Source organism: Hemiscyllium ocellatum, chromosome 2, assembly GCF_020745735.1.
Source record: "Hemiscyllium ocellatum isolate sHemOce1 chromosome 2, sHemOce1.pat.X.cur, whole genome shotgun sequence".
NCBI classification, from domain to species: domain Eukaryota; kingdom Metazoa; phylum Chordata; class Chondrichthyes; order Orectolobiformes; family Hemiscylliidae; genus Hemiscyllium; species Hemiscyllium ocellatum.
This window is the reverse complement of record NC_083402.1, coordinates 107,320,222-107,337,503: the sequence shown is the minus strand read 5'-3', so window position 1 is coordinate 107,337,503 and position 17,282 is coordinate 107,320,222. Positions and strand designations below refer to the sequence as shown.

General features: G+C 41.1%; 1 protein-coding gene across 2 annotated transcripts in view; it reads left to right on the top strand.

Moving 5' to 3' along the window:
- The window catches only part of LOC132824474 (E3 ubiquitin-protein ligase UHRF1-like), a 177,086-nt gene that overhangs the window by 69,592 nt on the left and 90,212 nt on the right, over positions 1-17,282 (top strand). For both annotated transcript variants that reach the window (XM_060839043.1, XM_060839034.1), the window contains one exon: positions 3,839-4,125. In XM_060839043.1, coding sequence (XP_060695026.1) covers positions 3,839-4,125 — 287 coding nt within the window. The remainder of the gene's footprint in view (positions 1-3,838; positions 4,126-17,282) is intronic.

Below are 17,282 nucleotides of genomic sequence, written 5' to 3'. Positions count from 1 at the left end.
CCAGGTCTCTGGATTGCTAGTCTAATGACATAGAGAAAGTGACATTACCGCCACGCCACCATCTCCTCTCAAAGTGCTGTGATCAAATTGAACTCTGCAAACGTCTGTTGCTATCATATTATTTAAGTCTGTTCTACAATAAGCTTACTATAAGCAGTATCCAATAGTGCGACTTCTTCCTAACCTAAATTCTGAGCTAAGAAAACAGCTAACTCCTTCAAAGAGACAGTCCTTGGACCATGAACCAAAAATCCACTTCCTGTGAGTATCATATCACTCTTTTTTAACTTGTGTGTATTTTGTACCCTTCACAACCTCATTGCATCGCAAAACGGTCAATGAACCACTTCTGAAGTTGTGTAGGAAGAGCAGCAACTGATTTGCATACAAGCAGCAATACAAATAACCAGATAGTCAGTTTTATTTGTTGGCTGAGGAATCAATATTGGATAGTTTACCAGGAAGAACTTCCTTGCTCTTCAAAACATGCCATGACGTCTTTATTATCTGCCCGTGCAGTCACTTTGGGTGACAATTTAACATTTCATCAGCAAGATGGTATCTCTAGCAAGACCATGCTCCATCAGTAAGACATTGGATTGTCTGCTGAATTATGCGCACAAATCTGGGGTTGGCTTTAATTTATGATCTATTGATTTGGAGGTATCCGTGCTACCGACTGAGCACAGCTGACACCTTAAAATGTTAACAGTATGGTAATGGTGATTGACTTGATCACTTTGTGAGTAGAACAGAAGTACTATGAGCAGATATAGACCATTCAGCCCCTCTGCGCTTTCATTCTATAAGATTGTGGCTGATCTGCTGCAGCCTCAACTATGCTTTCCTATCCATTCTCAAAAACCTTGACTCACCTGTCAGTCAAAGATCAATTGAATCCATTGATCTGATCAATCTAATTTGAATGTCACAGCTGCCACTAGTCTACGTGGCAGAGAATTTCACAAAGACCCTCTAAAGAACGGAAATCCTCCGCTGAAGACAGGCCCAAAATCATTGAATAGTGTTGCTTAGTTCTGATTTCTCCCTCAAGGAAAACTCCCTCTCTGCATCCACCCTGATAAGTCCCACAAATTTTTTAAGTTCCAGTAGCTTATAGGCTCAGCCTGCTTATCCTTTTGTTGTAACATGGTTCCTTCACCCTAGGGGTCAATTGATCTTAATCTTAAGTGTATCTTATGTCATTGCATCTTTTCTCAAAATTAAAGATCTCACACACCAGGTTATATTCCAACAGGTTTATTTGGAAGTACTAGCTTTTGGAGTACTGGACCTTCGTCAGGTAGCCAGTGAGGCAGAATCATAGGACACAGAATTTATAGCAAAAGATTATAGTGTCATACGACTGATGCAATATATCGAACAAGTCTAGATGACTGTTAAGCCTTTCATCTTTTAGAATGGGTTGCAGGCTTCGATTCATTTAAGGAGTAAATCCCAGAACTACTTTCAAGTCACACTCCAAGATAATTTAAGGTTTTATTTAAACAAAGGTGGTATCTCAGCTCAGACAATGCATTAAGGATGTGAGGTTAGAGTCTGTCTGTATTCCATTCTTGAGTCAGACTGGTTCAATTTCCAAAGTAGGAATGTATAAAATGTGACATGGATTGACTCCCTATAGATTGTGTGCTCTTTGAATGTATTTGCAGATATATTCTGTTTTGTCAAGAAGCGCACAATCCGTAGGCAGTCAATCCATGTAACATTTTATACACTCCTGATGTATGCTCTGATCCATGTGGCACCCTACCAGTCACATCTTGCTAATTCATAAATGATCCATTTATTCTTGTTAGCTAACCAATCCTGTATCAATTAATGTTTTTTAAGAGTAACCTTTGATGTGTTATTGAATAGGAGAAAGTGAAGACTGCCGATAAGGTCAAAGAATGCGGTGCTGGAAAAGTACAGCCGGTCAGGCATCATCCAAGAGCAGGAGAATCTACATTTCAGGCATAATTGTGATTCCTGATGAAGTGGTTATGCCCAAAACTTCGATTTTCCTGCTCCTTGGATGCTGTCTGACTGGCTGTGCTTCTCCAGCACCACACTCTTCGACTGTGTTATTGAATGCCTTTTTAAAACCTAGGTACTTCACATCAATAGGTTCCTCTTTATTCACTTTGTTACTTCCTCAAAGAACTTCAATGAATTAGTCAATAATACTTCTCTTTTACAAATCCCTATTGAATCTGCCTGCCTCTTTAATAATGGATTTGAGCATTTTCCCTATGACAGATGCTACGCCAATTTGGTTTTAATTTTTTTTTCTTTTTTCCTTTTTGTTAAATAGAGGTATTACATTTTTAATTTTTCAATCCACTTTGATCTTTCAAGAATCTGGAGAATTTTGGAAGACCACAGTCGCACATCTATTATTTCTACGAGCTCTTAAGAGCCTAGGTTGTAGGCCATCAGGTCTTGAGGAGTTAGTAGCCTTTTAATTCTCATATTTCCCCTCCCTTTTACCTCTTGATTTTCAAATATTCCTGTAATGCTTTGTCACTTCTCCAGAAGACAGCTACATAATATCTGTTCAAGGCTTCCACCTTTGCCATTGTTGGTTTCCCAGCCTCACCCTTTAATGAACCAGTGCTCATTTTAATTATTTTCCTCGTAAAATACTTGTGGAAATTCATATTGTTTGAGCAAGCTTTTTCTCATTCTCAAACTACTTTCCTTTTTGGCAAACATTTTATTAGTTTCTAAAATCTGACCATATTATATACCCTTTCTTTCAATTTGATACCTCCGTTAGCTTCATTAGTTATTTAGGACATTGTGTCCAGCTCAGAGTCATTCTTTCTAAATGGAATATATCTTTGTTGAGAGTTTTACAAATATCACTTGAAAATATCTGTCATTGCTTCTCTATTGTCTACCTTTTACCTATATTCCCAGTTCACATTAGCCAACTGTTAACTTAGGTAAAGGTAATTATAAGATTATACATATTTTAATCTTAGACCTACACTTTTTTATTGAATTTGATATTTCTCATAGAGTTCCTACTGTGTGGAAGCAGGTCGTTTGGCCCAACAAGTCCACACTCCATCGAAGAGCATCCCACCCAGACCCATCCCACTACCCTATATTTTCCATGGCTAACACACCTAACCTACATACCCTGGATACTACAGGGCAATTTAGCATGGCTAGTGACACCTAACTTGCACATCTTTGGACTGTGGAAGGAAACTGGAGCACCGCAGGAAACCCACGCAGACATGGGGGGGAATGCGCAAACTCATATGATTACTATTCCCTAGAATTTCCGTTGCTTAAAACTTTTCATTGTTTGCTTCTTGGTTTGGCATTAGTGCCCAAGTATGAGGAAAAATTAAAATAAGCAAGTTTTCTAAATAGTCAACAGTCTGGCAAAATCCCCAGAAGAAATAATATTAATGCTTCTAACTGATACATGACTTTAACGTGAACTCAGTTTTTCACTCCTCAGGTGCTGATAGAACTTTTGAGCATTTTCAGTATTATCATTTTATCTCGAGTTCCAATCTTGGCAATGTTTTTAATTTGCATAATTTAAACAAGTCAATATGTAAAAATTAAATTTAAATGGAACCACTAGTTGGACCTGATACATCAACTTGTTTTCTTCCCATTTTTAACATCACTGTGTACACTGTGGATGTCATTCTTGTTACCTATGAAATGCCATGCATATCTCGGATCTTTATTATATGAGGTTTTAGTGCTAATGTGGAAAAAATTAAACCATTTGAGTAGTTGCCAATAAAGAGAATGTAATTGCATCTGAAAAGTTACTGATATTTCCTTTTTAACTATTATGTTGCAGATAAATGAGTTGGTGGATGCCCGTGATTTGGTAATCGGAGCCTGGTTTGAAGCTCACATTGTAAATATCACACGAAAAACAAAGGGACAGAAAAACAGTGCATCAAAAAATGATGCCAGTGGAAATGAAAGGACAAGAGCGCACACTCAAAATGTTAAAGATCTCTCGGACCAAGATCAGTCACAGCACTGTAGTGGGACCACCTCAAATAGTTTGGACTGTACGCCATCTACTTCCAGTGTGGATTCTACTGATGATGACATTGTGTATCATATCAAGTATGATGAGTAAGTCCGAGTTCCCACTGCTCCAAGATACAGGCTTTTTAGCGTAACAAATTGGTTACTTTGTTCAGATGCTTGTATACGTATGAAAATTTTGGGAAAAATTTGTACTTTTGAATGTCATTGAAGTAAAAGTTTAGTAGTAAATATGACTAAAATGTCATTACCATTTTGGCTTTTATCTTTTACAGCCTACACTACCAAACCATTTATGTAATTGTGTCCATTTTCTGTTCTGCATAAGAGGTATTAAAGGTGAATTGAAACACAAAAGTAGTTGCTGGACAAATTATCAATTGAAGGCAACATTTTTCATAACTAAAACTTGCTATTGGTTTGCACCACCATAAAGCTTTGGTTTGTCTTCAGTTGGAGTATTCTGGCTAAATCTGGACACCGCTTTAGTGCAGGAGGTGATGGCATTAGGAAGGGTGCAAAAATGGTTTGAGTGTGGTTCCATGGGTAAGGAGCATCAATTTATGGATGAGTTGAGAAGCTGGGGTTTTCTTTGGAGAAGAGAAGGTTGAGAGGAGGTAAATGGGGAGTTCAAAACTGAGATCTCTGGATAGAGTACATAGAGAAAATGGGCAACAGGTTCAAGACCCAGACATCAGGTTAAAGTAATTGACAAAAGCATCAATGGAGATATTGTGAAAAAAATGTTTTTGAATGCAGCAGTGGTTAGAATTTGGAATGCCCTGCCTGAGAATGTGACAGAGACAGATTCAGTCAGAAATTTCAAGAGGAAATTGGATAACTCGTTGAAGGTAGAAAGTGTTCAGGACTGAGTAAAGAGTGGGCAATGGCAATAACTCAGTTTCTCTGTTAGACAGTCAACATGAGCGCAAATAACTGAATGGACTTCTTATTGCACACCGCCCTATGATTCATTCTCATTCCAGATGGTAAGAGGAGGGAAAGGACAGTATTGAAAATATCTTTAAGTTGGATGGCAATGAGAAAAAAGGGAATAAGGAAGATTTAGAACATAACCTTTATTTTTAAAAATAGAAGATCTTGGCAAGAGATTGGTCAGTGGAGCAAACTGGGCACCATTGACTAGGCTACCCTTTTACATCTAGTGTGTGACGGTTAGTCCCATTGCAACTCATGGCAGTTAAATATCAGATACTGTATAGAGTAGAATGGCCAATTTGATACTGCCCTATGTGCTACTGGCCAAAGTGTCTTTCACACTAGTGAAAACGGAGAAAATGCTGGAAAAACCCAGGCGAATCTGGCAACACCTGTGGAGAAAGAAACAATTATAATAATGTCTCAAGTCCAATTTCTCCAACATTTTTTGCCATATATTTCAGATTTCTAGCCATGTGTGTCTGGAATATCTTTCTTCTGTTGATTTCATATGTTGTTGATTTCTCCTTGCCATCTTGAGGTGAAAACCCTGTAAGAAATGAAAGTCCTCATACCCAAATCAATGGTTTTCATTCCCCAAGTGTTATTTGATCTATACATTTCCAAGCTTTTGTTTTAGCTGAGTTCTCTTAGCTGGACAGCATGAGGGTGCCAAATGTTCCCAAGATTGAAATGAGTATAAGGCAAATATCACACAGAATTTTGAATTTAATCAGGAAGTGATTAGCGATGGCGATGTTGCCTTTCAGTGTTGTAATTTCATGCCACTGTGCTGAAGTATCTTTTCAAATGATGGTACTGTTTGTGAAAAGTATGAAGGATGAAGTGATTGAGAATTGTAAAATTGATTTGAGATTTTCATGTACCATTGCTCTTTAGCTGTGGGCATGTTGCAGCACTGTAGCTGGCAACTGCAAAACATGCATTGTACTTCTACAGAGTATTCCTAAATTCCATGCAGATGTTTTATATCGAAACAGGACTACAAGGGCTTTTGCCCAAAATGTCGATTTTCTGCTGTGCTTTTCCAGCACCACTCTAATCTAGTACTGTGGCATTCAGTTTCTTTTGTTTGCTTGGGAGCAAGTTGTCTTATTTGCTGCAGAAGTAACTGTTAGAATTATGAATATTTGATGGCGAGTTGCCTGTGAATTTCAAATTGATCTTGTGCTTAAAAAGGAGACAAGCAGTTGATTGGAAAAATTAAAATTTCCTTTGCACTTGTCTTGATTTCCATTTTAAAGTAAATATAATCTTTTTCTTTTTTAAAAAAGTCTTTCCTCCCTTCTTGCCACTCAAAGTGCTCACTCAGGTTTCTGGATATGAGGGCATTGAGAAACCTTTGCCATCTCTCTCAAGTTGTTCACCTGATGGATGGACACAGAAAACTAATTCACATGCATAAATGGGAGTTTTCACCAAACTCTGGTAATATATCAGGAGAACCCCTAAAGAAATTCCTGACAATCATGTCAGCCATCTTTTTCAACAACAGTGTGAAATTGTAGCTGAACCTGGTCCGAGGGCCGAAGCAGCGACTATACTCTGCACTGTCGTTTAAGTTTGGAATTGTTGGAACATTCTTCCCAGACTGTCCTCAGGGAATTGTGACTAGCTCAACCATTACTGTGGTCAAGATGATCTCATTCTGCAAATTGAACCTTGAACTAAACTTGCCTGGCTTTTGATATTGTGTTTTGGTCAATGCAGAGAAGCAAGTATGTATTATTGAGCCAGGTTCACATTCATGAGATTTTCCATTCCATTCCTGTGAAATAATCTTAGATTAGATTAGATTTACAGTGTGGAAACAGGCCCTTCGGCCCTACAAGTCCACACCGACCCGCCGAAGCGCAACCCACCCATACCCCTACATTTACCCCTTACCTAACACTACAGGCAATTTAGCATGGCCAATTCACCTGACCCGCACATCTTTGGACTGTGGGAGGAAACCGGAGCACCCGGAGGAAACCCACGCAGACACGGGGAGAATGTGCAAACTCCACACAGTCAGTCACCTGAGTCGGGAATTGAACCCGGGGTTCAGGCGCTGTGAGGCAGCAGTGCTAACCACTGTGCCACCGTGCCTCATCCTGCTGTTTTAATATTTATTGTTTAACAATGGTTAAACTAACTTAACTAACTCTCAAATAACCTTGACTCTGGCAACTATAATTATTCAATCTAGTTTTAATGCGTCAGTATCAACTTTGCTGTATGATTGGATGAAATATCTGTTCCTGATTCAAATTTGGAAGTGTCAAACCAAATTTTAGGCATTCGTAATTGCATATCAGTAACTCTGCTTCTGTTGTATCTATCAATTATCTTGAGTGGAAAACCAGTCAAGAACTGCTTGGTTAACCACCATATACGTGTGCTTGAATGCACAAGTTTGAGAGCTCTGTGGTGCGTGCTAACTATCGTACTGTGGTGTGTTGAGTGTCAGATCTGCACGTCCACTGTTCTCGACTATTCCTATCAAGTTACCAAGAAAGTTATACATTGGTAGTTTCTCTCTTGATTCTATAGAGTATACACCCAGTGCATCTGTTTATAACAGTCTAATTTGGTGAACTTTATATGTGTACCTGAATACTGCTGGAAACATGTAAACCATGCAATGCACCATTAACTAGTTACTGCAAGCTTTGCATTGCTTGCATAGCTTTGACCATAACTCACTGGAATTATTTGTTGTTAAATAAAAAAGAATTCAAACACTTGTTGCCCCTTTCAGGTCATATCACCAGTCAAACCTATAGGTTGGCAACACCATGAAATATAACAGCTCTCTTGGGTTCAATTCCTTTGACTGAATGTTACCATAAATGTGTAAAAACAGAAAATGCAGGAAACATTCAATAGGTCCTGAAGTATCTGTGGAGAGAAAAACAGCTAATATTTCAGGTCTGTATCATTTTCATCAGGATTGTCTAATGAAAGATTACAGATATGTAACATTGTGCTAGGTTTTCAGGGAGTTGTGAGACTCCGTGAACATAGAGTCATAGAAATGTACAACATGGAAACAGACCCTTCAGTCCAACCCGTCCATGCCAACCAGATATCCCAGCCCAATCTAGTCCCACCTGCCAGTACTTGGCCCATATCCCTCCAAACCCTTCCTATTCATTTACCCATTCAGCTGCCCTTTAAGTGTTGCAATTGTACCTGCCTCCACCACTTCCTCTGGCAGCTCATTTCATACATGTACCACCCTCTGTGTGAAAAACTTGCCCCTTAGGTGGCTTTTATATCTTTTCCCTTCTCACCCTCAGCCTGTGCCCTCTAGTTCTGGACTCCCCCATCCCAGGGAAGAGACTTTGTTTATTTATCCTATCCATGCCTCTTATGATTTTATAAACCTCTAAAATCACCCCTCAGCCTCCGAAACTCCAGGGAAAAAAATCCCTAGCCTATTCAACCTCTCCCTATAGCTCAAATTCTCCAATGCTGGCAACATCCTTGTAAACATCTAGAAATGGCAGGTGGGATCTAATTCTATATCATCTCCCCAATCTGGCATCCCAATTTCCACAGTGTAGGTTAGAACTATGGGCAATGAGGCCAGACCCAGAGCTCCCAACCTGGTTGGCTCTTCTGTGATGACAGGCAATCTGTAGTGCCCTACAATTTTCATGGAGCTACACAAGCTTTTAAATGACTCGTTTCCCAGCATTTTGGTAGTATTGTGACCATTGACTGGATGAAAGAACCTTATGGAACGAAAGTTTAAAACCAAGCACCTAATGTCATGCTATGGATCTCCACACCTCCATCCCAGTAGCAGAAATTGTAAGCACTTAACACTTCTTCATCTTGCATAATTAAACATTGTGCAATTAGCAACTTAGATTTCAGGGAAAGTACTGTCAATCTAGCATTTGTTTTCCCCTGGGGTACAGCTGTTTCAACAGACTGAAATGTGTCTGGGTTCTCAACTGAGGCTGCATGACAAGACTGTCTTTAAGCGAGTATGTATGAATGACTGGATGTTTCAAAACTCTTTGTACATTCTATTGATAGTATAGGTTTAATTGGTTCTGCGCTGTGAATAGTGGCTGGAGGCTTAAGTTGATTAGTACATGTCGGGCCATGAGAGGTAGGTATGAGTTGCAGTGAGCTGACATAGGGTTATGGGGAGAAGGTGAGGGCTAGACGATTATGATATCATCAGTGCAACTGGTTTGAGGTCTGACAAAATTGAATGGGCTTTTCTTAAACAGCCTACCCAAATGGCCAACAAACTTTTTACCCTCTTTCTGGGGGCCACAGATCTGACACGAATGGAAATCCCACCTCCTATGAGACCTGTTTTTCTCTCTGCAAATGCAGTTAGACTTATTGAGTGTTACATCACTTTGTTTCCATTTCAGAATGTCAGTATCCACAATCTTTGATCTTCAAATACAGTCAAGTAGGTTTCCCCCTTCTAAGGTGACTGTACACTGTAGGTTGAGGTTCTGTCTACCTGTAACTACTTTTTTTATCAACAATTTTCTCATTTCTAGGTCTCTTGTATGAGCCAATATAAAAATCCTTATTTCTTGAAGAAAGAATATTCCTTGTTTTGGCTATGTTTTAACAGCTGCACACTTAACCTACATTGGACCTTTGTCTAGCCTTTATTCAATGATGACAATGTTCTCCAACCTTTGTCTAGGCTGAGGTTAGATTAATGGATAGTAACATAAATTAGTAATGATCTGTTTATTCTGCTAATCCTATCTTTTGCAAACTTCTCTCTAATCACATTATAAAATTGTCAAATTTTACATCTCCTTAACCTTCTGATTTAGTCTGATCTGGAAATTGGTAGATAGTGATGCTTTTTTTGAGGCTGGGATAGGGGAGTGTGCTGGCACTTTTGTCATGTGGATTACCCATTTACTATTTTCTGCATGGGTGCGCAAGTGTGATAATTTAAGGGATCCACTTGAATATGGCCTAGCCAGGGACTTAAGGGCCACCATATAGTGGCACAGGGACCTTTTGAGTAGAGTTTTGTAGATCGGTAGTGCACCAATTGTAAAAGGATGCACCCCACAGTGCTTCAAAAGCATCTCAATCAGGCTCCAAGTCCGTTGTTGTGAAGCAACATTGATGAAGACATTGTATAGAATAGACAACCTTCCAGCGATTCTTGGGCCTGGGAACAGATTTTGAAACAAGACTTTGCATCCTTAATGATGTCTGAAATCTGTAAAAGTGGTGGGGGATTTGCATTACTGGTAAAGGAGTATCTCACAGATATACTGAGGGAGGATATGTCAGAGGACTCATGCAGTGAGGCATTATGGGTAGAATTCAGGAAAAAGAAAGGTGAAACCGATACTGGGGGTATTTTACTGGTTTCCCAACAGGCAGCAGGAGATAGAGGAGAGAATATGTGGACAGATTTTAGAAAGCTGTAAAAACACCAGGGTTGTTGTGGCGGGTGATTTTAACTTCCCTTATATTGATTGGGAATCACTTCATGCGAGGGGCTTGGATGGAGCAGATTTGTAAGGCCCATTCAAAAGGGTTTCTTGACACACTGTGTATCCGTCCAACTACGGAAGGGGTATAACTGAATCTAGCTTTGGGATATGAGCCCAGCCAGGTGAGTGAAGTTTCAGTGGGGGATCGTTTTAGAAGTAGTGACAATGATACAGAGAGTTTTAAATTACTCATTGTTAAGGATAACAGCAGTCCTTGGGTAAAGGTGTTAAATTGGGTAAAGTTGAACTATAACAATATTAGGCAGGAACTGGAGAGTGTTGTTTGGAGATGGCTGCTTGAGGGTAAATCTACATCAGATGTGGGAGTATTTCAAATGGTAGTTGATAGAGCAGAAGTTCCTGTGAGAATGAAGGATAGGTATGACAAGTTACATGAACCTTTGATTGACTAAGCTATAATGACGTTAGTCAAAAAGAAAAAGGAAGCATTCATAAGGTCTAGAAGCATGGGAGGTGGTGAAGCCCTTGAAGTATATAAAGACATTGGGAAAGAACTTAAGCAAGGAATTAGAAGGACTAAAAGGGGTCATGAAAATTCATTGGCGAACAAGACTAAGGGGAATCCCAAGGCTTTTTATACATATATAAAAAGCAAGAGTGTAGCCAAGGAAAGGGTTTGCCCACTCAAGGACAAGGAAGGAATGTAAGTGTGGAGCCAGTAGAAGTAGGTGAGGTCCTAAATGAATACTTTGTGCCAGTATTCACCAAATAGAAAGAATTGATAGAGGATGATCTCATAGAAGGGAGTGCTTTTAAAAAGGAAGAGGCCTTGTGCATCTTAAAAAAAAAAATTAAGGTAGGTAAGTCTTTGGGGCGTGACGGGATCGATCCCAGATTATTGTGGGAGTCAAGAGAATAAATTGCTGAGTTACAAATCTCTCAACACAGGTTGTAGTCCAGCAGGTTTATTTGGAAGCACTAACTTTTGGAACGCTGCTCCTTCAACCACTTGATGAAGGAGCAGCGCTCCGAAAGCTAGTGCTTCCAAGTAAATCTGTTGGACTATAACTTGGTGTTGTGTGATTTTTAACTTTGTACACCCCAGTCTAACATCGGCACCTCCAGATCAAAATTGCTGAAGCATTGACAGATGTCATTATATTTTCTTTGGCCACAAGTGAAATTCCAGAGGACTGGAGAATAGCTAATGTTGTTCCATTGTTTTAAAAAGGGTAACCGGGATAAGCCAGTAAATTACAGGCCTGTGAGTCTCACATTAGTGATAGGGCTTGATTAGGGATAAACAGCATGCTTTTGCTCTGGGGAGATTGTGCCTCAATAACTTGGTCAATTTTTTGAGGAGGTAATGAAGGTGATTGATGATGGAAAAGCAGTATATGTTGCCTACATGGACTTCAGTAAAGCCTTTGACAAGGTCCTCATGCAGACTGGTACAAGAGGTGAAGTTACATAGTATCAGGGGTGAGCTAGCAAGACGTGACAGTTATAGAAGACAGTGAGTAGCGGTGGAAGGATGCTTTTCAGAGTGGAGGGCTGAGACTAATGTTGTTCCACAGGGATCAGTGCTGGGACCTCTGCTGTTCATGATCTACATAAATGATTTGGAGGAAAACGTAGCTGGTCTAATTAGTAAGTTTGCAAATGCTACAAAGATTGGCAGAGTTGCGGATAGTGAGGAGGATTGTCAGAGGATACAGCAGGGTATAGACCAGCTGGAAGCATGGGCAGTAAAATGGCAGATGGCGTTTAATCCAGACAAATGTAAGGTGCTGCATTTTGGAAGGTCAAGTACAGGTGGAAAATTATACAGTGAATGGTAGAACCCTTAGGAGTATTGACATGCAGAGAAGTCTGGGTGTGCAGTTCCGCAATTTCCACAATTCACTGAATGTGACAGTGCAAGGAGATAAGGTTGGCTTAAAAAAAAGGCTTAAGGTATGCTTGCTATTGTTGGAAGGAGCATCAAGTGTAAGGATAGATAAGTCATACTGCAGCTTGACAGAATGTTAATTAAGCCAAACTTGGAATACTGTCTACAGTTCTGGTCACTAGAATACCAGAAGGATGTGGATGCCTTCATGAGGGTACAGAAATTTTTTACTAGGTTGTTGCCTGGTATGGGGACTTTTAGTTATGAAGAAAGGTTGGATAGACTGGGTTTGTTTTCAGTGGAACGCAGGAGGTTGAGGGTGATCTGATGGAAGCTTGTAAGATTGTGAATGGCATGGAAAGTAGGAGGTTTTTTCCCAGGGCGAAGGGGTCAATTACTAGGGGCCACAAATGCAAGGTTGGGGCGTGGAGGTGACGGGGAGTGGGGGGAACAGTTTAAAAAACGTGTGAGGCACGTTGCTCACACAAAAGGTGGCGAATATCTGAATTGCACAGCCAGAGGAGGTTGTGGAAGCTGACACAATAGCAGCATTCACGAAGCACCTGGATGAATACGTGAATAGGAAGGAAATAGTGGAATACAGATCCAGTAAGTGAAGACAATTTTAATATGGAAGGGCAAAATGTGTTGGCACAGGCCTGTTCCTGTGTTATATTGTTCATTGTTTCAACAATGCACTGCCCAAAGTTTCTATCTTATTTGTTCATAAAGTATTTAATTGGGTGAGGGAGAATTGCAATGCTAATAGACAGGAACTGGGGCGCCTAAATTGGGAACAGATTTTCTTAGGGAAGTGCGCAACAGAAATGTGATGGTTGTTTAGGGAGCAATTGCTGATGGTGCTGGGCAGGTTTGTCCCACTGAGGCAAGGAAGGGATGGTAGATTTAAAGAACTTTGGGTGACAAGGGATGTGGAACATCTAGTCAAGGGGAAGAAAGAAGCTTACTTAATGTTGAGGAGGCAAGGATCAGATAGGGCCGTAGAGGGCTACAAGATAGCCAGGAAGGAACTGAAGGGATGGTCTTCGGAGAGTGAGGGAGGGGCATGAAAAATCTTTAGCAGATAGGATTAAGAAAAACTCTAAGGCATTCTACACTTTTGCAAGGAGCAACAGCGTGCCAGAGTGAGGGTAGGACCAGTCAGGGATTGTGGAGGGAACTTGCGAGTTGGACAAAGTAGGGGAGTCCTTATTGAATACTTTGCTTCAGTATTCACTCCTGAGAGGGACCTTGACATTTCTGAGGACAATGTGAAACAGACTGATATGCTCAAACAGGTTGATGTTAAGAAGGAGGATGTACTGAAAATTTTGAAAAACATGAGGATAGATAAGTCCCCTGGGCCAGATGGAATATACCCAAGGTTACCCCAGGAAGCGAGGGAAGAGATTGCTGCCCTTTTGGCAATGATCGTTGCATCCTCACTGTTCACTGGAGTAGTGCCAGATGATTGGAGAATGGAAAATGTTGTTCCACTTGTTCAAGAAAGGGAATAGGAATAATCCTGGGAATTACAAACTCGTCAGTCTCGTGTCTGTGGCCAGCAAATTAGTGAAGAGGGTTTTGAGAGATAGGATTTATGATTATTTGGAAAGCCATAGCTTGATTAGAGATAGTCAACATGACTTTGTGAGGACAAAAGAGAAAATGCTGGAAAATCTCAGCAGGTCTGGCAGCATCTGTAAGGAGAGAAAAGAGCTGACTTTTCGAGTCTAGCTGACCCTTTGTCAAAACTTGATGAAGATAGAGCAGTGGATGTGGTGTTTAAGGATATTAGCATGATGTTTGATAAGGTTTCCCATGGTAGGCTTATTCAGAAAGTAAGGAGGTATGGGATACAGGGATAGCTGGCTATCTGAATACAGAATTGGCTGGCCCATAGAAGACAGGTTAATGATAGATGGAAAGTATTCAGCCTGGAGCTGAATAGCCAGTGGTTTTCTGCAGGGATTGGATCTGGGACCTCTTCTGTTTGTGATTTTTATAAATGATTTGGATGAGGAAATGGAAAGGTGAGTTAGTAAGTATGCCGATGACATGAAGTTTTGGAGGGCTGTTGTAGGTTGCAATGGGACTTTGACAGAATACAGAGCTTGGTTGATAAGTGGCAGATGGAATTCAGCCTGGAAAAAGTCTTAAAATGATTCATTTTGGAAGGTCAAATTTGAATGCTGTGTATAAGGTTAAAGGTAGGATCCTTGGCAGTGTGGAGGAACAGAGGGATCCTGGGATCCATGGCCATATTTTCCTCAAAGTTGCCACACAAGTTGGTAGGATTGTCAAGAAGATGTATGGTGTATGGGCTTTCATATAGCAAGGGGATTAAGTTTAAGAGCCGTGAGGTTATGCTGTAGCCCTGTAGAGCCCTGGTTAGACCACACTTGGAATATTAGATTAGATTCCCTACAGTGTGTAGATTCCCCACATTGACCCTCCAAAGAGCAAACCACCCAGACCCATTCCTCTATACTCACCCCGACTAGTGCACCAAACACGATGGGCAATTTAGCATGGCCAATTCACCTAACCTGCACATCTTTGGATTGTGGGAGGAAACTGGAGCACCTGGAGGAAACCCACGCAGACCCAGGGAGAATGTGCAAACTCCACACAGATAGTTGCCCAGAGGCAGGAATTGAACCCGGGTCCCTGGCACTGTGAGGCAGCAGTGCTAACCACTGAGCCACTATGCCGCCCTTAAAGTGTGTTTAATTCTGGCCGCCTCATTATAGGAAGAATGTGGAAGCTTTAAAGAGGGTGCAGAGGAGATTTACCAGGATGCTGCCTGGACTGGAGGGCATGTCTTATGAAGAAAGTTTGAGGGAGCTAGGACTTTTCTCATTGGAGTGAAGAAGGTTGAGAGGTGATTCGTGTAAAATGTGATGAGAGGCATAGATAAGAGTGGATGACCAGAAACATTTTCCCACGGCTATCATGAGGAGGCATAATTTTAAGGTGATTGCTGGAAGGTTTTGGGGAAATAGGTTCTTTACACAGAGTGTGGAATGCACTACTAGCAGTGGTAATAGAGTCAGATACATTAGGGACATTTAAGCACCTGTTGGATAGGCACATGAAAGGTAGGTTAGTCTGATCTTAATGTAAAATAAAAGCTCAGCACAACATCGAGGGCTGAAGGTCTGTACTGTGCTGTAATGTTCTGTGTTACTACAGACCATATTCAAAATGCAATACCTCACACTTAAATTAATTGGCCAATTATGTGGCCAGTTTGCAAGTTCACTATTGTGTTGTACTTTATTGCTGACCTCCCCAGTATTATCTAGTCCCACTTTCATGCCCCAAATTCAGAAAGGGGTTTGTGCCATCTCAGTGCAAGCTGATATTAAAGTTGGCTGTCGAGAGCTACTTGCACATTTGGTTTGGTGCACGTGTTTGATATAAATTGCCATGGCATGCCAGTCTCCAGTAATGGTGTCTCTGTCATGCCAGTATGCTTCTTTGCCTATGTGGATGATGCCTTGATGTTTGGGTGAGAAGTTGGTCCACTATCATCCTATCAGTCAGGGCTGAGTTCCAGTCAAGGCCTTCAGAGCTGAAAATTTGCGTTCACTTATTATATTCGAGAGTGTGATGCTGGAAAAGCCCAGCAGGTCAGGCAGCTTCTGAGGAGCAGGAGAGTCAACGTTTCAGGCATAAGTCCTTCATCAGTCCTGATGAAGGGCTTATGCCCGAAATGTGGATTCTCCTGCTTGTCAGATGCTACCTGACTGTGCTTTTCCAGCAAAACACACTCGACTCTGATCTCCAGAAGTCGCTTTCTCCTCCTTCACTTATTACATGCTTGTTTTCACGAACATCTTCATTTATGATCAAGTCTCAACTAACATGGGTATCAGAATCTCCCAATAAAGTATGGAGTGTCTGATTTAAGACAGTCAGCTCACTGATTTGTTTTGGCAAACAACCATCTAACTGAACAAATATTGAATCTTATGGAAAACCTGAATTTTTCAGACAGAAACACTTGCATTGCCAGGGAAGTTCCAGATTTTGCTGCCACCTTTATGATGGGCCATGGCATGGAGAGGTGATGACCTGTGATATAGCTGGAATGTTAACCCAGAGACCCAGATAATGTTCTGGAAGACCTGGGTTTGAATCCCGCTGCAGCAGATGGTGGAATTTGAATTCAATAAAAATCTGGAATTAAGTCAATTGATCACCATGAATCCATTGCTGCTTGTTGGAAAAGCCCATCTGCTTCACTAATGTGCTTTATGGAAGGAAACTGCCATCCTTACCTGGTTTGGCCTGCATGTGACTCCAAATCCACAGCAATGTGGTTGACTCCTAACTGCCCTCTAGGAAATTAGGGATGTGGAATTAAAAGATGCCTGGTCAGCAACACCTTCATCCTGTGAATGAATTAAAAAAAACACTCCACTTTTATGCGGGCTTGCTCATCGCTGCAGCGACCGCTGTAAATGTGGCCGCTTAGAATTATGCTTTTGTTTTGAAAACCTGTAGCGTGAACTTGTAGAATAGATTCTAGACTGCGAGTGGCCGTGTCTTCGGCGCTCGGAGGTCACATGATACTCTGATGCGCGCGCAGAAGAGGATCACGTGATGCTCCGAGGCGCGGGCGGGGGTCACATGGTCTCCCGTTTCGCGCCCCGGAAGGGTGCCGGGAGGTCATGTGGTCGGCCGTTTCGCGCCCAAAAGGAAGGTCACGTGGGATTGGACATCCAGGAATGCGAGGAGGCGGAGGATGGAGTCAGATCAACAGCCAATCAGAAGACAATCCCACCTCAGTGATTGCATGACGTTTTCTATTGTATAAAAGACTGGGTCAGGGGCAGGAATAGGTCTTTGTTCTTTGTGAACTGACTTATTTAGTTTGTCAGGGACAGAAAGGTTTAGACCCAGAGCTCTGTGTACTTTATCCACTTATTGCTAGAATA